At 42.3% G+C, this 27,597-nt stretch overlaps 2 protein-coding genes and 1 long non-coding RNA gene across 10 annotated transcripts in view; 2 read left to right on the top strand and 1 right to left on the bottom strand.

The window, feature by feature from the left end:
- Positions 1 to 239: 239 nt before the first annotated feature.
- On the top strand, positions 240 to 18,528 carry Reptor-bp (REPTOR-binding partner). 3 transcript variants are annotated; one of them, XM_072007999.1, is made up of 4 exons: positions 240 to 433; positions 11,340 to 11,433; positions 16,202 to 16,323; positions 17,456 to 18,528. In XM_072007999.1, the coding sequence occupies exons 1-4, from the start codon at positions 395 to 397 to the stop codon at positions 17,558 to 17,560; spliced, it is 360 nt and encodes a 119-aa protein (XP_071864100.1). In that variant the 5' UTR covers positions 240 to 394; the 3' UTR covers positions 17,561 to 18,528. The 3 variants fall into 3 exon arrangements, with proteins under 3 accessions (XP_071864100.1, XP_071864101.1, XP_071864099.1); XM_072008000.1 differs by lacking the exon at positions 240 to 433 and adding an exon at positions 3,326 to 3,361; XM_072007998.1 differs by lacking the exon at positions 240 to 433 and adding an exon at positions 3,383 to 3,481.
- Positions 18,529 to 19,753: 1,225 nt separating this feature from the next.
- LOC139989526 (uncharacterized) overlaps positions 19,754 to 27,597 on the top strand; it is a 119,977-nt gene continuing 112,133 nt past the window's right edge. For both annotated transcript variants that reach the window (XR_011800356.1, XR_011800355.1), the window contains exon 1: positions 19,754 to 20,256. This is a non-coding gene — a long non-coding RNA (uncharacterized lncRNA). The remainder of the gene's footprint in view (positions 20,257 to 27,597) is intronic.
- LOC139989517 (dipeptidase 1) overlaps positions 24,297 to 27,597 on the bottom strand; it is a 233,425-nt gene continuing 230,124 nt past the window's right edge. For all 5 annotated transcript variants that reach the window (XM_072007986.1, XM_072007987.1, XM_072007988.1 and 2 more), the window contains one exon: positions 24,297 to 26,044. In XM_072007986.1, coding sequence (XP_071864087.1) covers positions 25,928 to 26,044 — 117 coding nt within the window. In that variant the 3' untranslated portion in view covers positions 24,297 to 25,927. The remainder of the gene's footprint in view (positions 26,045 to 27,597) is intronic.

The raw sequence follows: 27,597 nt of genomic DNA, 5'->3' as shown, positions 1-27,597 counted from the left end.
TATCATATAGTTTAATAGGAAATAAGTTTTAAAGGAAATAAGAAACATATAAACGAATGATTTCATTGTAGGTATGAATATATATTTTCTACGCTGAAACGTGCTGAAATTTGTTCGCGGTTTGATTACTTACCGACAGTTAATTTTGAATAGGATCCTTTCGTAACATTTTATGGTTTCGCCGCAAGTGGAGCTATCATCAGTGATCGTGACGTAATATGAAATACCCGACAGTCAGAGGTCTGGGGGTCTGCTGTATGACCTTGCAGTGTTTGTAAACAGATACACGTTGCTATTGCAAAGTGTTGAGAATACGATAGAATCAAGATTTAACAAAGCGTGTCACGAAAAATTTGCTTGAGAAAGAACGAGAAGGAGCAAATCCACGGGGGTCATGGAAGTGGAGCCTATGTGTATCGTAGAAAATGAGACGGTGAGTCGACAATTTGTGGAAACGATAAATTGACAACGTGCTCGTGTGATGCAAACTGCCATGAAAAGCAGGCAACAACATTACGCGCGTTACAAAGATTACACCATGTTATGCAAAGAGGGCGCACGTACAAAATGTCAGTTTTTTGTAGTAGTTGTTATTTTCTAACCGACGACAAAGGGCGTTGTTTCTTTCGCTTGACGTCAGGATCTCTAAGATTGAGGGTTTGTCAAGGGGTCGTGGGGTAAGGGGCAAGCAGATCCGAAGGGTGGCTGTTTGTTTGTGTGTGATTTTCCTTAGTGTTCGTATACCAAAGCTGACGTTCGATGTCGCTGTTTCGTTTTTCGCATTCTTGTCGACTGATCGCGCCACGTGTCGCTGGTTTTCGTTCTTTCGTTCGTTAAGAGATGTCTCTACCGTCTTTAGATGGTCACATGATTTTCAGGCGCGGAATATACTGGAGTTCATGTTGCGACTAGAAATCGTTCGATCGTCAACGTGTCTAGATTTGTCATGCAATTACTATTATGAAATTCGCGGTACTTTGATAAACATTTGTTGTGTCAAGTTTAGAGTGATTTATCTACTCGAGAGATAGTGACGTATCATATCGAGAGAATTTATTGGTTTTCATTCGAGCGTCGTATTGTAACGTATTTGACACGTTATCATAGGTTACGGTTACTATCTACGTATATCACATATTAAAACAAGAAGGAAGAAGATGAAACTAATCGAAGAATAGTTAATCGTGTTTGATTAATCAATCGTAATTACTGAGTATTCAATTCTCGTGTAATAAGAACGTTTCATTAACCAATAGAAATTTACAAAATACTACGCATAATTGAATACGTTACAAATGACAAGTAATTATGGCATGAAAAGTTCTCACACCCTGTCCATAGACAGCTCTGGAGTCGGAAATCGTCCATTCCGATCGTAACGAACCAATCGATGCGTTCGAAAAATGGACCGCGTAACTCGGTTACGTGTAATCGTAATTTTAAAATCAGTGCCGTGTGTTTTACTAAATCGCCGATACGCGTCGCGTCAGTTGTTTAATATTACCGGTTGTTCGGGCACCGGTACCGAGCACCACGTCCCTGACCACAGCGTTTTAGCTCATCAACTGCGCAGTTGACACAGCTCGCACGTCGCGTAGCACCGGTGAGTTTTTTTACATACAAATTTAATACGCGTTCCCGTAATTTCCTAGTCTTTAAGAGCGTTCTCGCTACCATTGTAGCTCGATGTTTGTTTCTTTTGAATTAGCCGTGAAATTAGCTACGCTTCTCGAACGCCTGATATACATACATACCATTTCCGAACCATACCCTGTTGATTCTGTCTTCGTTCAGTCGACAGTACGTACGCACGCTTTTCCGCCGGCATACGTTTAAGTCGGTGATGCACAGCCGCGCGGAATGTTTTAAACTCTATGAGTCTCGCGAGATCCATTTCGACGTTGTTACATAGTTTAAAATGCCGGTCGATCGTTCTCTAGTTCTACCGTTAGACTTGGTCGCCCACACGCGACGCTACTGCGCAATTTAGCGGTGCATATCTATCACGAGAGAAAAAACTGTCCTATTAATTGAAGAAACTTTGGTATACATGTAGGAATTTAAGGGAAGACCCGTTTCTTCTCTGCGATGTACATATATCGTACCTACGATAAATGTGTTTGCGTTTTAACGGTTTTGCGCGCCCTTACCCGCCTATGTTCCTTCTCCATAAATCGCGTAAAATTTAATCAAACCCAATCGATGTGCCGAATACAATTCAACGCGTATCATTTATTCGCGTTGTTTAATTCATGCGTCTAATTAGAATAGAATGTTATTTCTACATTTTAAGACGCAATTTGTAATTATTACTTTTATTTACTTTCTTACGATCTGCTTCGATCGAAATAAAATTTCGACGCATCGTAATTTATCGTTTCACATTCACGTTTAGTCGAAATGGAATATTATTCCAAAATGATTTACTTCGATCGAAAGAATTCTGTTTCGATTTTTTTTTTTTTCTAAAATCTCCTTCAGTTACCATCGTCTGTTACGCACTGGGAAAACTCAATGCCTACGTTTCTCGCTATTACCAACAAGTAGAAAGTAGCTCACGTTTTGCATCGGCATGGCGTTACTTCGTTACATGTAGTCATCCTCGAAACTTACATATCGATACCGAACATGTTTATAAACACTTTTGGTGTTCGAACGTGCTCATTTCGCTGCGAGAAACCTGATAGGAGCAGCCTTTGTGTTTACTCGTGCCTCTGATAACCATTCGATGAATCGCGTTTACGAAATCAACGAGTATCGCGAATTCGCGGCAAAAACATTTCGCAGCGCGGTTACGTTACGTTATTGGGATACCGTGGAAACGAAATATTTGTCAACAGGATCTCGTATTTTTAAGACGCGTTAAAGGCACAGAACGAATAACGAAATTTTTCGAACCTTATCTGTACGTGTTAGGACTCTGTTTATGCGAACTTCATTCATTGAAATGTTAGTTAATACTTATTTGATCGAACTTACTTATCTTAATGCTAGCTTTTATTATGTAAACGAAAACGAATAGATAGCGAAGAAAAATGTTGTACCTTTATTGCATGAACCGTTTGTATGAGTTTAGGTAAATGGAATTATACTGCTGTTAGAGTTATCATTCTAATCTATCGTTACAGAAATCAATCACAGCTGTAATATATCGTGTTGAAATAAGCAACAGCAATCCAGTGGGACATACACGATACGGTGAATGTGTTAGAAAGCCTTCGACTACTAAAAAAAGTAAAGTATGTACTACGCTCTAACATACGTTCGTTTAAAATAGGTCGATGTCGATAGGATTTGAGGAAAACACATCCTTGGACGCATCTAACACGATCGTTAGAAGATGAATCGCAGAAGGTGGAAGGTATTTTGTAGGCAATCTCGCAACTCCCATCAGGCAATGCCCTTCCATCGTGATCTCGATACGTTTGCGATGCAATCGAAGCGTGGTGAACGGCGACATCGTCACGACGGATGCTCCGCGGTTCGTAAATCTCTTACGACGGTTCCTTATCGATACGAGGTCGCGTTCACTCGATAGGACCTCCTTGTCGATTTTCCTTTCACGAATTCTATCTTTCGGCGGCGATGATTCGATGGATGCTCCATCCTTCAATTTCTATGGCCATACGGCACATTTTTATAATTTTCATGGAACCTTCCAAGTGTTCTTTTCCAGGTAAATGTACGAACATCTTCTTTCTTATTTTTATTACAAATTACACAATTGTTTCTATCGTATACCATTGTTTCAGCGAAAGAGAGAAAAGAAAAAGTTGAATTAGTCAATAACGTCGGAATCAGAATATCAATATTTTATTAGCGTACCGAAGGTTCGCGCAATACCCACGTGCAACTATCGAGAAGTTTATTTATCTTGAAATTGGAGGATTAAGGAGAAACTAACCGTAATCGTCAGACGTCTGGCGCTGGATGTGGTCTCGACCAGGCAGACGTAGCGTTAGTAGAAATTTCCCATCAATGTCAGACGTTTGTGTACTAATGCATCGGAGATGCGCGCTTCCGCACGATTTTCAGCTGTCGCATTCGGTTATCGATTTATAAGAAATTCCACCTTAATACCAACTTGTAAATGGTCGTGTAGAGAAACGTAGGCGATATAGCCATTCCCTAATTGAATCATTTCAAGCGCGTTGACTTCGCTACTACGAGTTCATTTCTGTTCTTTTGCATTTTTAATCTAGGGAATTACAAGCAACGAATTTAATCCTTGCGAGGTAAATTTTTCTGTTAAAAACAGAACAATATATAGTAGGTAAGAGGTATTATTTAAATTTGAAAGCAACATGGGTTAACGTATTCGTTGTTAGAAAGCGTAGCTGCATCGAAATTGCACATTTTTTTTCATTACAAATGTCCTCGTCTTTATTGCAACGCATCGTGTCTAACGCTTTCCCTATTTTTCTAAGCCACATTGTCGAAATGCGTATAAACTAAAAAATGCAGTAGTCGTGCCAGCCGCACTACTCGAATAATTAAAGCGTGGTAACGCATACATCGTTAGCGATGAAACGAATGATACGAAATTATAATTGAAAAGAATACGATACAAATAATAATAAATTGGACGGAAAGTTTTTTGAATACAATTTCATCGGTCGCATTCTTCTATCTTTTAATTTATACGATCGATACGATATCTGAACCACTCGAACGTTCGATTCTTATGTTCAAGAGATTGGAAATCCACAAGTCAACTACTCGTTTAACAGGTTAAAATAATCGTTTAAACCTCTGAGAAATTGATCGAATAGAAAAATACGAGTAATCAGGGTAGGAAAAATTCAGCGTGGCAGACGTTAGAGATACTCCGGTAGCGAAAACAAAAAAGTTTGTTCGGCGGTTGCGAATTTAGGGCGCGAAACGTGGACGGGCGTCGAGCGTCCCTGAATTTACGGGATTTTCGTCGGCGGGCGCGATTTCACCGTGGCGCTTTGCCATTGTATTCGCGGAATTTCTCTCGTTCATTGTTACATAGCGGCGTTGGTGGCGCGGTTGGAAAATTACGAGGCTCCCTCCTCCACTTCCTCTTTCTTCGTCTCTCGTCCGGCCGCGTTATTTCTCCGGTGTACAATGACGTGGAAAAGCCGAAGAAGTCTTTCACGCGCGTCCTTGTTGTCGCCTCGTTTTGCCTACGTTTTTTTCTTCCTATTTGCACCTGTCCGTGACGTCCGGTAACGCGATTATATCTTTCGTCATAACGATACGTAGATTCGCTTTGTTAACCCTTTTGCTGCTTTACCCTTGGAACTGGCAACGTTTTCAATATGAAAAAATATGCGCCTGAATAATCGAATACATCGTTGTAAATATTAATTATCGTGTAATTGTTATTAAACGTCAATTACGATAAATTCTGACATAAATGGAAATACAAATGATTGCGTTGCATCGAGGACGAGTATTTAAGGTTTTCAGCGAGTCATTAAATGGTCAGTGGTTGAGGGCTCAGTGGACAGACGCATCGAGGGATTCTTTGAGAAAGAAGCTGGATTTTTTTAATTGAATAGGTGAAATTTCTAATTCAGTACGTTTAACTCTAAAAATAAATTTTGGAATTAAATTACGCGATTAAACTGATATCGATGAAGTTGAATTAACGCATAACTGAACGAGTTTTATTTGTTTCTTACAAATTGTGGATTTATCACGTGTTTCCTATCAGATCACTATCTTTCTCCGCTATATTATCTATCAGAGTACTCCTTCTCAGTCATCGAGTGGAATAAAATCAAAGAGAAAATGAACAAGGATCGACCTAGCACATTTTTTCCATGTGATGTTCGATTAGAAAAAAAGAAAAGTTGTAACAAAGAGAGCACACGTTGTTGGGAAAGTGGTTCGTCACTTTCAGAGTTTTATCATTCTACGTCTTAGGTCGACTAGCGTAAGTAGACTTTGTCTCGTTCGTTAAGCTCTGCATCAAGTCGTCGCTTCCTCTTGCGAGATTCACTTTGTAGGCCATGGATGAAAGAGCGCGTGGAGAATCGTGCAACCTTCGACGAACAAAGGTAATCATAAGGTTGCGCGACTTGTGTATCCGGCAACTGTGTTTCACGTTCACTCGATGCCTAGCATTTTATAAGCGTGAATCGCAGTTACACGAAGCGTGAGTAGCGTTTTTCTGTGACATTACGGAAATACGATAAGAACGGACATCGCAGTAATCCAATCGTAGGCCGACACTGATTTTATTAACGGTAGCGAATGCCGACGACGATCGTGTTTGGTTGGTTCTATTCTATGCTGGGACAACGTTGATCATCGTTTCCTCGAACGGCAGGAACGTCTTCATGCAGAAGCATTGATTGAATTCATGCTCGGCCGGATTTCTCCGATTCGCTTGCTCGAGCCTGGAATAAAGCGTAGATTGAGAAACGAAGAGGTAAAAGGAGCGGCGGGTTTAACGCGTGTAGCTTGCCGAAGACAAAAAGGGACGTCTTCCGCGGTGATTTTCAGTCTCGTCTTTATTTCGTGCCGTGTAAACGTTGTTATGAATTTCTAGAGGAATCACGGACCGGCGTAAGAGGATTTCGCCTAACTCCGTCCGTCTACTGAATAATTGAACCTCGCGGCAATCTCTGGCGCCCTGTTCCGCCAAGAACCAGACCGACAAACCTTCGCTTCGGCTCGATATTACGGCCGAAGCTAGGGAAATTGCTTGGCTAGCCGCGAGGCACGAATTTGCATGGCCATTTTCACGATCGCAATTGTACGGTTTCCAATGGTTTTGAAATCGTACAAAAACTCCACCGACCATTTGCTCATCGCCCGCGTGACTCGCTCTCTTCCGACCACGAGGACCATCGCTTGGCGACGAACGGTAGACGCTTTGGCAAATTTCGATACGGTATAAAGTTGGGACCGCGTCATCGAGGTCGATGTGCTCGCGGAAGATGGACGAGGAGGAAGTGGTTCGTATGGAAGTAAAAATTGACGAGAACGAGACGAGAACCATCTCGAAGAGGGAGAAAGAACGCCAGAGTAAGAAACTGAGCGACAGAGAGATTTTTGGGGTTAATAGGAGGTATCAAGGGTTGGAAAGATGGCTAACGCGTTTAAGAGAGTCTCGCTAAGGGAGCCTGGAAGTAATTCCATTAATAACGAAAATTAATTGAACGACGAGTTCTTTCCGTGGAATTCCGCGAGTGGTCTGACTCGTATGAAAGGAACGGAGTTCGTGGCCGAGTTAAAACGTCCGTAGGACGAGCTAAGGACGTTTCCCGAATCCTTTGTAATTAAAGACTTTCCGGTCGAGAGGTGATCGTCCCGGAAGTTGTGCCATCAAGTAAAAGAAACAGAGCGTACGTTAACGAACGATATTTACCACGTTCGTGGACTCGAATTAATCGCAGATGCGCTTGAAACAAAGAGACGTTATCGGTCTCGTTTTTATCTCGTTTATTTTCTTCTATTGCAATCACCTGGAAAAATCTGTACGCTAACAAGAAGAAATTTGAGCAGAACAGGGGAAGGTTCGTGTAAAACGAATCGAATGGAACGAGACGCGATGTACAAATACTTCATTAGCGCGCATAGAAATTCACCGAGTAACCCGAAGGGATTTTTATCGTATATTTTAAACGACAGGACAATGTCCGTCGATCGGCTTCAAGTGAGAGTTATTTATATTTCAACTTTATCCTCGCGCGAGTCCAGCTTTCGTTGGTGAATCTCCTATCGAGAGGAGACGCAGTTGCTCGTCTCTGGTTTTTATTCTCCCTTGATGAAATCTATTCACGGAAGCAGGAAGATGAATAAAATTTCTGGTATACCAGTTAGGCGGTCTTGTAATAATGGCAGGCGTGATTAAAGCATAATAGAATACCGATTACGCGAACTATTAATAGAACGATCAATTATCGGAACAACGATTAACGAAAAATTCGATGGTCGCGAGTAAGATTGGGAAATATAATAGATTAGAAATAGATACAGTGGAGACAGCAAGAGATTACGATACTCTTGCTTAAAAAAAATATTACCTTCTTTTTAATATTAATATTTATAATTCGAACAAAGTTGCTCGATTATCCAGCCTGTGTCACGATCAATTCGGATAATCAAGACTCCACCGTATAATAAACGTGTAGAACGTGTAAATTTATGTAGAAAGCCGAACAGAAAACTAACACGTCACGTCGATTCTATTTTACTTCGTTTATATTTACTTTATCCATGCTTTTCTGCTTCGAACGACTGCCGGTTATATCGTCGTTTGCACGATTCTATCTTATTATAAATAGGATTTTGAATAAAATATTAGGTTGTCGGAAAAGTTTCTTTCGTTCCGTAAGGTGATAACAGTTGAAGAAGAATTTCTGTTTTATATTATTTTATTGAATTACGTATGATCCATTTCGTTCTATTTCTATTATTGCGTTCGTGCATAATTCAATAAACCAATATAAAACAAAAAACAATTAGAAAACGAAAGAAGCTGTTCGGACAACTCAATACGATGATCAACTATATCTAGCTGATTTTTATCGGGAATAAATAATTTATAAATAAACGTAGCGATCAAAAACGAAAGTATCAGTTGACAGGTGTTGCGTCGCTTCTGCAACACGCCCTAGTAGCACGCGCAGCATCGCCTTTGACACGATCACTGACCATGCATCGGTCGTCCGTGTATACCTATAAACTAAACCGTATATGCCGTGGCAACGAATCGTGCGTTCGCATCGCTAGATTAAATCACGCTTCACGCGGAACGAAGAGCTGCGGCACGAAGCGAGCCGCGTAACTCGGCCTTTGCGCTCGAGAAACACGCGTAAGAGGGAATCGGCCGACGAACTGCGAAACTACAAAGCCCCTGTGCTCGATTGTGTACAGTGTGGTCTACTAGCTTCCGGTCTCTGGCGTGCAGCAGTTTACTATCGAGCATCCGGCTATTCCGTTCACGCAATCTCTCTTGTCTATAACCTGCGCGAATCTCCGAAGCGTAATCCTCAAAGTATAGAGAAGTATAGAGAGCTACCTGTCGTTACTTACGAATTTTAATATTTTCCTCTCGATACGTGTGCCGTTGGTGTTGGAAAGGAGATGAGCCAAAGCGACGTAGGTTCGATCGGTTTCTAACGATATTGCACTACTTTTCTTTGAGATCATTTTTAGCAACAAGGTACGTACTCGCGCGTATTTTCGTTATTGGTCGAGATGGTCACGTTTCGAAATTTGCCGTCTACGTTATCGGATAGAAAGCCGAACGTAACTTTACCGTTGTTTTTACTATTGATCCTTGGGAGAAGTGTCTAGCGTTTATTCCGCTGGAGATCGGACAGTAAAAGCGTCAAATATGTACGCGGAGACAGTTGAAATCGACGGGAGATTCGAGAGGTTGATGGTCGAAGCGCGGAAACGAGCGAATCGTTCCCCTCTGTGATCGGATACACGTCAGAAATGCGAGTGGGATTGTCAAGCGCAGGAATGATGGTGCAGGTAGCACGGCATTGGCGATAGGGGCGTGCAGGAATCGACGGAAGTGTCAGTGACAGTGTAGGGATTTAACGAGTTTTCCTGCCCTTCCCCTATAGGGTGTACTCGCGTCGTCGACCGACGTGTGTCTCAAATAGCGTAATATAGCGGCAAAACGATGGAAATCTAATTTCTCTCGATTCAGCCACGTTGTTCTTGCGTCTGTCTGCTCGCTGACAACATGCAGCGCGTGACTTAATTATATTCTTCTGAAACCGGTCAAAATTGCATCAGGCACACGACAGGGTCTTCGTGAACAGACGCAAGTCGGAATCCTTACGCGAGCGTGCTGCTTGTCTGCTTCTCTCTCCCCCCCCCCCCACACACACACGCACACGCACGCACGCACGCACACACTCTTCCTCTCTCTTTTTGCACGTTTCCTGTATCTCGCTACTCATCGTGCAACATCAATTCCATTTTCTATCTACAAAGACTGGCGCGTGAGAGGAGTCACGAGACCGAGGGAGGATGAAAGAAGGACAGGGAAGCGTGGAGTGCCTCGCAGCGAGAGGCAGACAAAGAAGAGACGAGCTAGGAGGGTGGGAGGCGGGCGAAAGAAGTCGGAAGCGGTCGAGGGAAAGAAAGAGGATTCGAGGAGATTTAATACCAGATAGGATTGAGAGGCAAGGATAGGGCCGAACGTAAACATCTTCCTTAAAAGAGGGCTGAATTTGTATTTTGTCACCCGTGAGCACATGCATAGCTAAGCCTGCGGCCTCCTCTACTCGTCGCAACAACCGTGCTCAGGGGACGTCTAAATTTTAACGGGTCGTGTGGGGTCGCTGTCGTTCGGACACGCCTCTATCCCCGCGTGCGTTATATTCGCTTGTTTGCCTTCTTTATCTCTCGAGGGGGCAGAAGATCGTCTTTTCGATTCACCCCTCCGGTACTACGATCGTATTCTTTTTGCTTGGCGCGTTAAACAAGCCAAGCAACGAACGATGGTTCTTTTTAAGCAACTTTGACTATCGAGTGGCGGTAAAATGGGCGGCGACCGCGTTCCTTTGGATTTACGAAACGTTCCATACGCGTCAATGGCGCGTTGGAAAGTTAAGCGGATAACGACCGGGAAGAAAGAGGCGCCGTCTGGCCTTTTCCGCAGCGACAAATTACGTTATTTGCCGCGGTTATCCTAACGCGAGAACTCGTCAATATGGTCTCCTGTAAATAGCCTTGATGCGCTTAGGGTAGCGTCGATGGGGACTTTCTGTCGAGCTTCTAGCAATTTTAGTCAAGCTGTTCTCTCTCTCTCTCTTTCACACACTTCCTCTCTCGTTCCTGGATAAGCTTTTGTTCCCATTGAAAACGGTGGACGTTGTTCTCCGCGAGCTCGAACTAACTCGTTTGAGATATTAATCAGTGGAAGGAAGAAACAACGGATCAAGCGGGTATTACGTCGCCGTAGAGACTCGTATCATCCGCTTCCAGATCTTCCCACTAGCCGTTTCGTCGCTGTGATGTTCTGACGTTACGATTCCCGATTTTGCTCGATAACCGGCAACGGTGCACAAAAGTGTTTTTTTACCATCGTGCTATATCCCGAACGCGTCGCGATTCTTGTCTGTTTATTTTAGTTCTCGCTGAATTTTGTCATTTTTTTATGACCGATAAAACGAATCTTGTTGTAAATGTTCTTCGTAGCAAGTTAGGACGCGTTTTGACCATTTTTTCTTTTACCATACAATTTCAAAGTTTTCGGATATTCGCAGAATCTCAGGGTTTGTTGTTCGTTTTCTGTTCGCCACTGTATTTCTAGTTGCGAAAGATAAATTCTCCAGTTTACGTTTCTCCACTGTATTTCTTCAGTTTACTAAGTGTGTTTTCTTTCTTAATTTCAGGAGGGATCTCGCGGTGATCGGAAAGAGGGGGGTAAGAGGGGACGCAAGCCTGGAAGGAAGGCGTCCGACAAGACGGATATGAAAGCCAAGCTCGGTAAGAAGCTTCTCTACGTATTTGTATCATCTGCTTCGATTTTACTAGTCTCTATATTGTTCAAACGTGGAGATTAGAAACTCTTAGCATTTACGGTAGATCGCGAAAGAATCGAACGCTTACGATAGAAAATTATTATGCATATACTATGCGCGTTATGGGAAATTTATCGAACTTTCATTAGCATTGAAACGAAACACGTCTATCGCGACTATGTTGATCAAATTTACAGCCAGTGCGAATTTGCAGGACTAGAAGGTTACGAGACATTTATTGCGAACAGGCATTCGGTAAAAAATTATTATAGTATTCTATAATACAAATATGTACTTTCATGAGTCGCTGTATATCGATGTATACCTTCGCGTTACGAAGAAAAAATGTATCAGGCAAAAATTGCCGGATAGGTTAAAAAAACGCTCGGAAGATTTTATAAGATAAGAAGATTGCTTCCTTTACGCCTTCGGCTATCCAACGCGAAATTTTCCGCCGATACGACGATCATGTAAATCAAGGATGGTAATTCCGGCCGTCATCCCTTCTCCGCGTATTCCCAAAAGCTCGTCTCATCGTGAATCGTTCTTTTTTCGTGGCCGATGGCTAACGATATTTGCGCGTCAGCCTTAAGAAGCCGAGTTAGCCCCGATTTACATTTTCGCCGGTGGTGTATTAAGTAGGAAAACAAGATGTAACCGCATGCGTTGCACAAGCCACGTGAGAAATGCACGCTGCTTGATTACGAGGCGTCGAATCACCGTTCTCGAGTCTCAGACCCATGACACCGTAGGAATATTTATCCTTCCTGAACGAATGAATATTTATGCTGGGTCAACTTGGTGGCTGGAACCGATGTTCCCGATGATTCTGTGCCGCGACGAGATGGCAAGGCGTGCTTTGCAATTCCGTCGTCTTGGCAGTGAAGACGAGGACGCCCTGGCGAAGACATCGGCGAGGAAAGCTCGAAGCGATGTTGCGAAATATCCGCTGCAGCTACGCTGCTCCTTTTCGTTTTCTTTTCTCGCGTTTTCTTTTTTTAATTTTCCGAGCTTTCCATCGTTCCGCTTTGCTTTCTCGCGCAGCTTCGCTAGAATCTTTGTACATACGCGTTCACGTATAAACTCGCGGGGTAATCACGCGAGAGAAACAATTTTCCCCATGGATCCAACGTCTCCCTTCTTTCTATGCCTTCATTCCCGCAGCTTTTGCTTCTACGTGCATTCGAACTAGTTTCTAAAGGTTGGGCGGAAGCAACACGGACAGGATCTAAGCTCGTTTTACGACCAACTTTCGCGTTTGCAATCCTCGCAGCTCCGTGGTTGAACCACGCTTTTCCTCTTGCCCGTATTTTTCTTTCTTTTGTGATTTCCTATCCATCCAGCTTCCCCGATCTTTGCTTCGATTCGACGGCACACGACGAATACGCCGGTTTCGTCGAGTCTTTCGACAGTCGTAATTCGTGACGTTGCCACGACCGCTTCCGGTTTCGCTCGGTCAGCGTCGTAAATCCAATTTTCCCTAATTTCATTCACGCGCGCGCTCCCTCCGGGCTTCCGATCGGTTGTTTTCACACGGATTTCCCGGTCAGATCTTATTCGACAGACTCGTTTGATTTCGTCCAGATGTCAGCTCCGAGCTACATCGTAAATGGAGCCGCAAATTGACTGCGCGAGAACGTTTAATTTCCGTGTCGAGATCGAATCGATCGCGATGGCTAGCTGCGTCACCGACGCGTCTACCGCGCGAATTCATTTTCGATAAAATTCTCCTTGATCCGACTGCTTCGAACGTCTCACCGTCGTCGAGAGTCTCTTCCCGCCTGTTCCCCGGACAGCTTCCTTTTAAAAAAGAAAGGCTGCGACACGAGTGCCGGGCAAGAGACGTTTATTGCCGCGTAAAAGGCGGGCTTAGTGAGCCGTAGACGCGATAATAGCCGCGACCCTTGATCGTAAAGAGCTTTATCACACCGCAGTCCCAGACCACCGGAGAAATTTGCAATATCCTGCAACGGGCTATTAAGATCGATTTTATCCGACGCTTCGTCTTATTCGCGAGTGTTCGTGGCGTAGCGGAAATGCTACGCGCCGCGCCATCAAACCAGTGACGTCGTTTACGGTTCGTTTCCTTTATCCTTTTTCAGTAGACAATGCAATATTGTTAATTAATACAGATATCCAGGTTATTAATTAAAATAGCGAAATTATTTAAATATTAAAGCTGTTTAAATCATTTTAAATTCTCGCAATAAGATTTACATCGGCGAATCGTGCCATTAATTCCTTATTTTTCCTCAACTATTGTAAATAATTTTTAAAAAGTTTAGTTCGTTATTTCGTTCGAACATAAACTCCTGGCCGATTAATCGTTTCCGTAACAATCTGAAGCAACTATGATGCTCTATACAAGGGAAGTAGGTGCCCTAATACTTATATACAGAGGTCTATATATCGTATCAGAGTTTCATCAGTACCCTGTGTCTGTGTAGTACGTATCGCGGGTACGCCAGTACACGTGAAAAATAGCGCGTCACATTTGAGTTACGCGAATTTATCGCGCAATGGTTGCGTACACTGCGGATGCCCACGTCCTTCACCTTCGTTTGTAATTTTTACCACGACAATTTATGGCAAATCCCGCGGATGGAGCAGGCAACATTTATCGATGCTCGTTCGTCGCCGCGCACAACAATCCGTTTGTATACCTTGTCTAAGTTTCGTATTTGTTTTACGTAGCGCTAGGTCTATTTAGTTTCGATTTTATGGTAGTTGTTACGTGGTAGTGCCATTTCGTGCAGTTGCTGGCAGGTTAAGCAAGAAAGCTATTCGAATCCAGCGCTGCACATACATATAGGGCGTAACGGTATTTGTATGCGGAGTCAGATACGAGTGGAAAACTTTCCTGTTTTCCATTCAAACAGCTGACGTTTCGCGGTATTCTTGAGTTCGTCCTTTCTTCCTTTCGTTTCTTATCTTCAGCACGAAAGATCTTTTCCTTCTTAAACGATTTCCATAGCCGAGCTGGATTTTAACATTCCAATTTCATAGAGCTCAGATCGCGACGCAATATGGGAAATTCAGTTAATTCCTACCTTCATCGATGTAAACCAACGAGTAACGAAAGTTTATTTTGGAATATATATCTTTTCTTATTCTTATTCAAAATTACAAACTTACCAATTAGCGTATCGAAGCACGTACGAAAAAAGTTGCTAAAATGTTTTAGAAGCTAATAAAATTTCAATTTGGTGATGTTATACGATAAACAGAAGGTAGATGCACTTGCAGGTGTTGCGAGCGTTGAAGAGTTCAACGTGTTTCGAAATCTTCCTTGTTTCGTACTTTTGTTCGATGCCATAATTTTTTCGCACGTGCGCGATTCCTGTCACTTCGTCATACACGACATACCCGGAAAAATAGTATCGCGTTACTAGTTACCGCGGTATCGAGCAGACACTAATGCTCGTACTAAGCTTAACACGTTTCTGGATCTCATTAAGCCGCAATCTTTTTTTCCTTTTACACGTCTCATTATGTTGCTCGTGTTTTACGCGGGACGAGGTTCGCAAAGTCGCGTAAGAAAGCAGCATTTCAAAAATATTCTGTCAACCGTGGTTAGAATTCTGTTTTACTTATCTCGCGGGTGGTAGACCTCGTGCGACAGATCTATTTTGAATTATTAACATCGTATTCCATTCGTCGTTGGATTCGATTTCGCGTGAAAAATTCACCAAAGGAGCGTCGGTTGCGTTACACCGGCTCGTTTGTTTCGCTTTTCTTCTCGTGATCTTCTTTTCCATTACTTCTTAAGAACGCTTCGTAGTTGTCGGAATTTGAATTTCGGGATGTAAAGGTACGAAACAAGTTGGGTATAAAATTGTTGAGAAAATTGAGTGGACGTGAGGACAAAGCTATAATACTTGTTTATATTATACTCTCGTCTTCTCCTTTCCCAGTCGAGATATTCTATTCAGTGTGTTTCCATGTTCCAAGATATATTCCAAGCGAAGTTGTATTATACAGATTATTAGGAAATAACGAATACATATTTTTAATACTAGAACTATCACAGCATCCAAATTGACTGGTTTTGCAATTGTATTTTAAAATTCCTACTTCATGTTATATATTCTTTCCGCAATGATGTAATGACTTTCGCAATGATAATTAAAAGAATAATATAATGAATTTTATTTTGTTTTTTATGTATTCAAACTCAAAATAACTGGTACTCGTCAAGGTGTAAAAGGGTCCTGCAATCTGTTTATCGAACTCCAATTAATCAGTTTCCTCGTTTTGTACAACTTCTTACACGTTTTTATAACTTTCACTGCGTTTCATTCAATATGATGATATCAGTTATCAGAAGAGTTCCGGATCGATCTAGAAATATCACACCAGTCAAAATGGTTCTACAATTTTATAAATGTGTGAATCCCCGCTTAGGGGTCATGGTCCCAGATGGATTAATAGTACCAAAAATGTACTACATAACATGGAATTTCTTCTGTAATCAATAAATATAAAAATATTCTATTATTTCGTATTTTTCAAAGACCAGCCATTTTGATATATAATAAACCGATAACTTTTCTTCCATTTCGAAATATTAGATAGAAATGATAAAAAGTAGTTTTATCTATAAGAAGACATACGGCAGTGAACGTGTTAAGCAGTAAAACGTTACTGAACGTATACGACACTTTACAAGACCTTCCCTAGTTACATCGTCGTGAGTTTCTCAGGTTTACACTCTTTTGGGTTTATTTTTGCAGAACGAAGTCGACAGAGCGCGAGGGAGTGTCGTGCTCGGAAGAAGCTGAGATATCAGTATCTTGAAGAGCTGGTAGCCGACCGCGAAAAGGCTGTGCTCGCACTTCGAAGAGAGCTGGAGATGGTAAGTCCTTCTCCATGGGAATGTCTGCTTCTTATCCTTTATCATCTTATTTCCGACGATTCGTTTCTCCATCATATTTTGCTCGTATATCCTGTAATATCCCCCTGGCCGTTTCCTATGCAACGAGACGATAATAAATCCTTTCGCTCGGAAGAAGTTCTCGCGGCTTGCAAAGTGAGTTATACACCTATTATTCCGGTGCGCCCCTTCACGGTGGATGTTTTTAAAGTCGTACGTGTTCTCGATTATGCAATCGCGGGCCATTTTATCCAGCTCGTTCGAGAAAGAGTTACAGCTGTCCTAGAATCGTTGCGGAGCGTTGCGTTTGTATTTTCTGCGTGCGTTAATATCGTAAATTCCCGGGGCAAGGCAAGAGGAACGAGAATACCGGAGGACACAAAGTTTTTCCGAAGAACCATAAACATGTCGAGGTTCCTACCTCCTTTTTCGTCTTTTTCCTCTTTTGAACGGATTAATGGGCGTCCTGAAGTTTCCAGAATTAGTTCTGCTACCTAGACAACGACAGTGCGCGCGATGCAGGCATTGCAAAATCTCCTAACATTCGTTCCCAGCGATGTTTCTTGGCTGTTCACGAGCCGAGCGTATCTTAGTTAATTACCCTCTGTGATTATCTAATGCCGTTCGATATATATATATATATATATATATATATTATTACTAGTAAATCGAGGATAACGCATTTATTTAAACGCGACTATGGGATCGTTGCTAAATCTCGCGTCTGTTTACTTTAGATTCTCATTGTCGAGTATAAAAGAATTAAATCCGATAAGAGTTTTAAAGGTACGTACATTTAAATTGTATGATCATGGATTAAGTAGAACGATGCGAACCCCACGAGCTTTTCACGTTTTAAGCTTTTTCTTGCAGTTGTATCGAAAAGAATCTTTCCACACGTTTATCCCGCATGTTCAGATCTACCGCAGAAGAACGACTTGTCGAACGAATAGAAGAGGAAAGAGCCTTTCCCGCATTGTCTATCCACATCACCACCCTCCAGCTTTCCCAGCTTCCTTAAAGTTACCGAGAACTGTTTGAGTATAAGAAACGACGTTCGATCGCATGTCAGCTGGAAGCACGTGTAACCGCTATCCCGTTATTTTCCTTTCAGTATCGGCAGTGGGGACAGGAATTGGACGCCGGACGAGTTCCCGAAGGGCTACAAGCGATGCTGGAGGAGCTCGGCTCTCTGAAGCGGGAGAAAGCGGTCAACTAACCGAACAAGAAAGACGGAAAGAGAAACACGAGTCAGAAACATCGAGCTCTGCCATCTTTTTTTGCTTTTATTCATTTTGTCGCGATAGTCGAACTTCCTCCCGTATTCCCGGTTATTCTTTCGACCGAAAAAGTCCGCACGGAAGAATTCAGATTCTTTTCAACGACTCGTTCGAGTTCTGTCTTGCGTTTTTGTACGGAAGAAGTCGTTGAAAAAAAAAAGAAAAAAAAGAAAAAAGAAAGAAAAGTAAGAGAAGAAATTCCATCTCGTCCAGACTTACGATTCTGTCCCACTTTTACCTAGTCTTTGTACGTTCTCCTCTTATCACGTTCTTCTTTGGAGGAGAATTCGATTCGGCGTCGTTGTTTCTATAGTTATTATTACTGCGTTTTGTTTTTGATACTTTACACAGAAAATTCATTCGTGCCTCTTGTTATTTGTCGATTAAGTTAACAAATTTATTGTCCTTGTTTTATTATAGTTGCGACTAGACGATATAAAAACAGACCCGGTCGATGGTGACCAGGTACTCGTTGTACCGAAAAGTACCTAAAAGAAGTACCTTTTTTAACGATTGTTAGGAAGAGAGAATGAGAAGAAAATTATATATCTTTGTTACGCGTCGATGAAGAACGGCCGTTCTGTACCATAACGAAAAGAAAGTGATGAAGTACATATTTGCTTGTTCCGAGACTCTGTCATATATTATATTATAGTAGGTGTACTTGTTGAGCAATCTAGATCTCGTTTTTCTCAAATTATCTCCAAGTGCGTTTTTTTTCTATTCTGATAACACAGCCGTGTGTACACGACCGACAAAGATTATCTGTATGGAAATGGTATTTTTGTACTATCGTATAAAACGCTATTATTTTGTGCAGATTATTGATATTGCGAGAAACTTGTTCATATACATATATCTGGGAAAAGAAGTCTAAGGATTGAATAAATCGAATATTTTTAAACAAGTCCGCCTTGTTATTTGTTTCTTTGTCTTTTCCTTTCTTTCGTCAAGATTCCTCGATCACGAAATCATATTTTATTATTCATTTACAGTTCTTTTGGTCGGACCACGGAGAACGCAGTTTTATCGACGTCATTTTGGAATGATATTTCTCCGTGCAGCTGTACACGAATTTGCATATTTCGTTGTGAAATACGTTCGACAACGAAATCTCTGTTTCGATTTGCGTAGATTGCAACGCAATCTCCCATCCATATTATCCAACGCGTCGAAACGACGTTACTGCTGTTCGATAAAAGAAGAGATTTAAAAAAAAAAAAAAAAAAGAAGAGAGACAGAGAGGGAGTGAGAGAAAGCAACTATACATGTCGGTGTGGCCGGCCACGTAAAATATTTACGAGCATATGGAAAATGTAAGTATCGAGGTCCTTTCGGACGAATCAGGCTGTCAGGTCAAACGGTAATAGTGCCGATAATAATAATTGAAAGAAACCAGCTGACCTGTATACTAAGAATAAGATATTATTTCAGTCTTTGAACAGTGCGCCGTGTGTTATTTAAACGCCACCTTGGAAGGAGATCCTGGTATCGGCCAAGGTATTTAATATCACGGTGCGAAAAAAAGCCAGGAAAAACGAATACGACGCTTCGTAACTTTCTGCTGCTCTTACGCTATAATTCTTTTTTCGTCGTTTAATCGCTGAAACTTTAATGGACAACGTCCCACACGTAATTTTCCCTAAATCTAATTATCCTTCCGCAAAGCAGTTTAATTTAAACAGCTTACATCCATTCCGCTGTATGGAACGCGGTATTTCAATTATAGGGAAAATTCAGTCGTAAAAACGTGGACACACGTCAGAATGCGCGTACAAACGTGTGTAATTATACGAACGTGTAAAATGACACGCTTTTGAAAAAAGACGAAACGTTTCTTAATAGGTTTCCAGAGTTTCTCATGAATTTAGTTTTAGCGCAGCTGGCTATCAGTCGCACTTGCGATGATCGTAAAAGCAGGGGCGCATGTGCACGCGTCTTCTGCATCGGATAACGACGCACAGTTCCTCGTAGTCGTAAACTATGGCCCATTCAATTTCGTTTCCGCGAAAAAACGCGTTTCCACCTGACGCGCGCGCTGGACGCAGCCAGTTCAAAAGGCGCGACACGGGGCGCGGCGGTGAGCGAGGGAAGAAAAAAAAGAAACGGTAAAAAAAGAAACGGTAAAAAAAGAAACGATGGAAATAAAGGGTTGTCGTCGAGAGAATATGGAAGCAGGAAGAAAAAGTATATGGTAATTCGATAATGCTAGACAATGGTCACGAGTCTCCGGCCTGATTTACCACGCTCACGCGAATGTATACTCGTCCGCGTTCTGAATTTTAGCCGCATTAGGTTGGATGGAAAAATTTCTACCTATTTTCAGTGAATTAAGACGGTTTAATATCGTTAAGCGGTGGCAACCGTGGCCCTGGAAACGCTGCTAAAGAGTCGCGAATAAAGCGCCGTTTCATTATTTCCTCTTTTATCCTCTCTTATTCACGGCTAACGCGTTTCGTTTCACTCGTGTTTCCCCATAAAGTTTACATTCTATTTTCAGGGATTCCGACGGCCGGTAGCGCCGATTATATCGCACATATTCTACCTGTGTGCAAGGAAATATGGAAAACGCGGCAACACACGAGAACGATGTGCAAACGTATCACCTGTCCGAGTGCCGGAAGATTGAAGTCCGGTGAGTATCGTTTCTGATTCGAAATTCATAAAAACCATTCTTTACGCTGCAACGGCTGTTTACATTGCAATCTTGACAGATATTGCGGGCTATATTACGGGGTCAGATAGGTTCTTCCGTTTAATCTGTGTGCTAATGCCGTTACCGTTACGAGCAGCGTGACCGGATTTGCGTTTCATTTACTTCGTAATTTATTCAATGACCGACACTTCTGTTTCTCGGATCTGCGCGAGCTAGTTCGCTACAACGTCGCGCAACAGCAACGCGAGAACACGCTGCTTGAAACTTGGCGTGTTAATTCCGAACCGTCGCGCCAGTCTTGTATTTTGAAATACAATTTTTGCTCTTATCAGGTTTTACGGTCGACGTTCGCAGGACGAAGGATATTTTTTCGCAGCAGCTCAAAATTTGTTATTCCGTTGTTTCGGTCCGCAGTAGCTTCTGAAAGTATTCGAACATTTGGAGAAACCTTTTGTGAATATACCGTGTGCGTTATATGATACATTTCGAAATTTCACTCAACTACTACGGGTGTATTTGTAAAGTTTGAAACAAACTTGAAAATTGCAAAAGATTTAATACGAACGTATATCTCGCAGAAATCACAAAAGTGTTTAAACTATTGAATTAAAATCGGTTATTCGTTGTAGCAACGAGCCTCGATATTCCATGAAACCATCTTAACACACGTTACAGTTTTAGAAGTCAAGTGAATCAAGTTCATATATTAAAAGAGAAGACGAGTAATAACGTCAGAAATATCATTTATTCAAATTTATCGTAAAATTTACCTGATTATGCTCGTGACATTCGTATTTCACTACAGTGCTAATGAAACTTTAATTTCAAATACTTTGGCGTGCTATTGTATACAAGTTTTCATCAAATTCAAAACACCCGTCATAACGTTAATTACAAAAAGGAAGCTCAGTCTGAGCTTCTCTAAGGTATAGATCAAACAAAATCCAAAGTAAATTTGAGGTAGCAGCAGGTTGAGGATCTTAATCTCGAAGGTCCCAGCTCGATACATATTTTATACGGCTGCTCGTTTCGTATCTCGCCGCGTGATCACCGGAAAGTTCCGGTCTGTCAAGGGTACAAATAAATTTTTGAACAAAGTCCCGTTCGAATGTCCCAGGGAACACAGCAGACATGCAAAGATCACGCGAAATGAACGCACGCGTTCGATAATTCAAGCCACATGGCGATTCGAGGATCCAAGAAATTGGAGGGATGTAGCGCCGAGTGGCAGATTGTAGGGTAAAGCGAATGGAATATAAAAGTATACATAAAAGAAACAATCGTGGAAATTTTTCAAACGACTGTACGGTGCTAGAACGAAGGTTGGTCAAAAGTAAATCAGGGGAACAAAGTAAATCGACTTCCATTTGACCGGACACATCAAATCGAATTTCTCCGTTTCTGTATCGATTCAATCACGGCCGCGATATAATATTCACGAACGGGCAGATTCCGTCAAATGTCTCTGGGTCTTGCGGTGTAGCACCTGGAAATGGTTTTCTATGGAGGTCGGTCGATCTACTGTCCGGACCTAGATAGGGTTAGCTATCAGGCTTTACGATTGACCGAATCGTAAAGCCGTCCTTCCTGAAGCGGGATACGATCAACCTACCAACCGATATTTGATTCTTGATCGTATAAGCCGAGAGCAAGGTCGCCGGTGCAGCAAATTCTGAGCAAATGTGCCGTTAATTCTCTGCCCGTTTGCCTCTGTAACCCCTTCAGCGTCATTTCCTCCTAGTCCTAGCGTGGTCATTACACCGTCTTCCACTTGATACCTCATCTTCCTGCTGGCTCGAGGGCCAAAATTCAGGCCACCGATATTTCATTTCGTTCTGTTCGATACACCTGACCGACCTGTTTAATCCTCTTTCTTCGACCAAGCTGTCCTCGACGGGGAACTTTTTAACGTTTCTTGGTTACTCGTAGGGCGATCGTAACGTTTCAGGATGATTCCCCCCCCCCCCGTTCTTTATGATTTAGCGATACACAGTTCTACGCTTGTTCGAAGTTTCTACGCGATCGCAGTAAAAATCCTTGAACAGAGAATAGAACAGCGTAGCTGGAAAAGTATCGTTCGCGGAATACGTTAAACCGTGCAAGAAATATAATCCTAGCTTCCATATAATATGCAGCGAGTAGCATTAAAGGATCAAATTTATAATTCGACTTTCTTCCATAAACTTGGATATCTAGTCAAGAGCGATGCAACGGCAGAGTGGCTTTGGCTTTGCCTTTCCACGTTCTTGTCGTTCCTCGATATTTCTCCCCGTCTTTTTGTATCTTCTTTCGTATTCAAGATATTTTCCTTCCCGTTGTTTCAAGCTTCTATGGTTCCCCTTCCGCCTGTTTCTTACAAAAGTCGTTGTAAAGAATCGACACTGCCGGGCAAAGATCGGAGTCGGAGAATAGAGAAAATCCACGGGAAAATGATAGTAAGAGAAGTATGAAAGAAGGAAGGAAACAATAGAGCACAGAGGGAGATGTTTCGTTTGCAACGGAAGGTTGGACGAAGAAATCGATTGTTCATTCACTGTCGCCCCGTCGAGAGAGGAAGCTTAAGTGGTTTTTGCATGGTCGAATCCAGGTTTAAGCGTGTCAAAACTTTTTAACGAGCTCGTTAGGGACCTACCAATGGCGAAAAATTAATTATCACTGAAAGGACGATGTTCTTTCAGCCTCGCACCTTTCTCGTTCTTCGCGGACTCTCGTTCTTCTCTTTCTCTTCGAACTTTCGCGCGACAGTTTCCATCGGATACTTCTAGACGATCGGACGACGAAAACTCGTTATCTTCGTGAAACACCGGGCCCGGACTGACATTTGTTATTCCTGTATTTTCCACCTTTATCTCAAAACGTTGACGAATTAAGGCCACGTTTTTTATTGCACGACGTAAAACAGGATACAACGGGAAATAACCGTATAAAGATATGGGAATTCCGACGTTTCGGTTATGAGATAATAACGCATACAAGGCAGGCAAGGAAACACACAGGATCTCGCAAACAAACGGTGGAAAATAAACTACGATTCGACGACTTTCGCAACGATACCGCGCTGCGTCAAATTTTGTATCCCGGTGGAGAACGATTGATTTATTCGATTGATAGGTAATCAGCCATTATCAAATCTGCGGAACGACAATCTAATCAAGCTCCGGCCGGAATTTACTGCACGTACCATCCTGAAATGCCAATAAACCAAGCCGCGTTTACGATTTGAACGTGTGCTTTGCACTTGATTGCCTTCTACGCGCTGTGTGAATCACCAACGAGCGCTGCCCTTTGTTACTTGTAAATTGGCGAATCGATGCACTCGATTTACAGCAGCACGTTTACTTGAACGATCTGCTTGTATCGCATTGACTTTCAGCCGCGGTCTCGCTCTATCGCCGCTACCCTTGTTACCACGAGCCTTGTAATTGGTAATACGTACACAGTCTCGTAACTGCTGGTACAACCGGAGAAAAGGATAATCCTGTACGAACGTATAAGTTGAAAATATGGAATACAACTTTTACATAGGAAGATTTGTTCTTGAGAAAATTGATTCTATGATTGAAATACTTAAACGTTTTCGCCTCGTACGTATGCATCGAACCTGTTTCTCGGCTTACAGAATCTCCCTCTCGGTTCATATCTCCGTTTATGTTTATATTTATCGCGTTGAATAAAATGGAAGACACGGTGAAACAGAATATTCACGTACGATAAATTTGATTGTTGAAATTGTTGAAAATAATATTTCGTGGAATGGAATACCGCACTTTGTGCCGACAAAAATTCGTGCGAATCCTTCCTAGCGCGTTTTGAAAACAATCGTCTCTTTAATATTTTCAATACATTTCAGTCTTTTATATTGAATTTAATATTTTCAATATTGCCCGATACTTGCAATTTTTTTCAGAATGCGTAAATAAAGATCGGGCGGAATTAGAACGATCGTAGCAGTAAAATGTTTTATTTTCATAGGAGGGAAAAAAAGGATGGTATTGCTGAGTGAAGAAAAACAGGTGAGCTTGATCAGTTAAACAACGACCGTATTTCGATTTGCCGTCGATTTATTTCTGGTATCGGTAACGTTTGAAATGTTAGGATATACTCACGAGGCTGGCGCTTCGTTGATCTTGACTACTCGCACACGAATGATCGTTAAATCGATCGATACGAAACAAGTCTTACGATTGTTTTTTCTTCTTTTTCTTGCGTTTCTTTTTAGATCAAATCATAAATGGCATAAGTTTGAAACGACGCGCAGATTTACATAAAATTAACGATCAGATGGATTGCGGTGGCACGACGGAAGTTGATAGTACGTCTTCGACCTTTTTTGTTATCGCTCTTCGCGTTTCTTTCTTTCTTTTTTGCTCCACGCTCGTTCGTTTTTTAAAATCTGGCTATATTAAAAGTTTAGTGTAAAAACATCGTTAAGAAAGGATATTTACTCGGTGCGTTAGTTAGAATATACGAGCCTTAATGTGTCGGTTACAATGAATTGAGACGCGTTCGAAAAAAGTCAATTGTGATGATAACGCATCGACGCGCACGTCGACGTCAACTTCGATCGTGCAAAATCGTAGGAAAGTTCTTTCGTGGCGTGCGCCACGAAGCGCACTCGTTGACTTTGTCAACGTTTTTTTCTTTTTTTTTTTTTAGGCTCCCTCGAGCATAACTTCGTATCTAGTTCCCTCCGTGACAGTCTGATCAAACCGGCCATTAAAATCTTTCTAAGTTCTCCATTCTTTCTTAACCGAAATTTTATCTAATTCGCTCTCTTTGATTTCCACGTTTTCGACTTTGATCTCGTCACGATTCAATCTTTTCTCGATGAAATTACGTCTGGTCGGTTTGCTCTATAGGAGGGTCAATATGTTCATCGACTTCAGGTACCATATGTACAAACATCGTTAGTTCTCTTTCTCTCGTACACGCATACGTACACGCACGCACAATAGAACACATTGAAGCAGTCATCCACCCGAATAGTAATAGTGTCACCGTCGTGTGACGATCGGTGTCAGTCGTTCGCGAGATCGATCGTTATGTGTACATATTTATACATAATATAATTATTATATTGACTAGAACGCGCGGTTTTGGTTCCAGCATCGACGAAAATATCGTTGAGTGCAAATTAAACACATCGATTATGGCTGATCTTAAATCTTTAAACGTTCGACACACACGAATACGTGTCTTGGTCTTCAAAAGTCGTAGAGACGCTCGTCCTTTTATACAGTCGCGTACATCGTTATCTCGCAACAAGCCATTCGTTCTGCTATAAAGGAAGAAACGTCGTTCCACCGTGACGAAATACAATCGCGCGATCGAGCTCTTCTACCCTTTCACCAGTCGCTTCACTCGACATTGTCTGCGAATACTCGTATCTCGCGACTCGGGAATCTTCCAAGGAAATCGAGTTTGCCTATTTACTTACGTTCGCGTCCGAGAGTCGCGGATGGCACGGGCAAAAAGATCAAAAGAGCGAAGAGTGGAGGAGCTCGAGTCGTCGTAAGCTGGCGCGAAGTTTCACGAGCTGGAACACTTCGAAAGAGTGTTTCCCTCTTTGCTGCTGCGACGATTGTTTCGCTCCTTACGCTATTGCTCCTTTTTCCAACCGTCGACCATCCTCGTAGCTGATTCGCAGTGGCTAAGGACTCATCAGTCGTTTCATGTTGTAACGGCAGTAATCTCGACCGATTATATCCTCGTACGGAATTTCCTCTTCCAAGGGTTCGATGCCATCCGCGGCCATGTCGTCTCGAACCTGCAAACAGAATCACTCTGTTTCCATTTCGATTTCGTCAGCGAGAACTGAAGGAACAGAGAAAAAGGAAGGACGGATGAAACGATTGACTTTTACGTTGTTGTCCATGTAGCGGACAAATTAAATATTACATGGTTTTAAGCAACATGGAAGCAAATTTCCTCGAGTAAATGGAAGTTTTTTGCTGCTCGCGTAAACTCGATATCGTCGATCCCGGAGAAACAGTCAATCAATTTTCACGGTGCTTCGAGTCGGTGAAAGGCGGAGCAACCGAAAGGAGGCGAACGTTAAAGAAGGAAGGCAGGGAAGGAAAATGTAATCGTGGTCGTAGGGTGCGCATGGCGTTGCAAATATTCTGGGGAAAAATCACGGTCGGGGCACGATAGTCGGTCGAGGAGAAAAAGGGAATGCGGGAGAAGGTGTATAGTGAAAGCCGAGGATGCCGAGGGAAAAAGTTCGCGGTGCACGTATTTCGTGCGACTCTGTACAGCCACCATCAATTTTCGGTAAGCCCATTAACCTTCCACGGCCATTACAGTCCAGCCGAAGCTTTCGGCCGTGGTAGCGTTCGGCGAACGCGTTACCGATGTTCGCAACTTTTTTTTCACCTACACCCCCTCTCTCTTTCCCTCTCCTTTTTAAAAATTTATTTTCTCTATTCAGCGTCCTCGTGTTTTTGCTTTTTAATCGTTTAACGGCAATCGTTCGTTCGAACGAGGTCTGCGCGTTTCCATCGAAAGAAGGGCCTTTCCAACAACGAGATCGCTGTTTCATTTTGTAGGTCAACGTGATATTATCCTTTAACCGATCTGCCCGTGAACGGAATCTACGAGAACATAAAGGATAAAGATAAAGATACTACAAGCGGTAACGTCACCGAGGCTGTAAAATACCGAGATTCTCATTTATTTCGTGCCAACCACCGTTCTGTGTCTTTTGTGTTTGTTCTCGAGTATTTTGGTCGAATAAATTTCGAATAAACGGGACAAAAAATGAAGCGATATCTGTTGCTCGTCGAGAATTCAAAAAGTTGGAAAGAAAACGACTTTGCAGCGTACACTCGACCATTTCAATTGCCCTAATCAAATTTAGTTTTGTCGTCGGTCTCGTGGTTCGTATCTTGCGCTGTACTGTGATAAAGCATCGTTCGTCTACGCTTCGGTCGTAATACACGGTCGTTTTTTCATGGTCCGCGTACGTTTTATCTTTAAATTGAATTCTTTCCCTCGTCGGTGCACGACCACGAAACGTTCACCGTCGTGGACCACTCCGTAGAATTGTCGGGGAAATTAAAATGTTAATGGACGACGAGATGATTCGTAGGTAGGGGCCAGGACCCGTTTCGTCGAAGTTATCGTTCATAAATTCAGAATGTTTTTAATCAAACGCGCCTCGTTCTCGTATTTCTTTACCTTCGACCGATGGTAATAGGCTCTCTTATTATATTTCTGAACAGGCTGAAACGTATCGTCGGTCGTCCGCTGACTTACGATCTTCCAGATCGTAAGCCGTGCGCGAGATAACGCACCGAACGTCGTATATTTTTAACGTGT

This window comes from Bombus fervidus, chromosome 7 (assembly GCF_041682495.2).
Source record: "Bombus fervidus isolate BK054 chromosome 7, iyBomFerv1, whole genome shotgun sequence".
Classification (NCBI taxonomy): Eukaryota; Metazoa; Arthropoda; class Insecta; order Hymenoptera; family Apidae; genus Bombus; species Bombus fervidus.
Note: the sequence above shows the minus strand (reverse complement) of the source record. Positions and strands in the feature narration are given on the sequence as shown.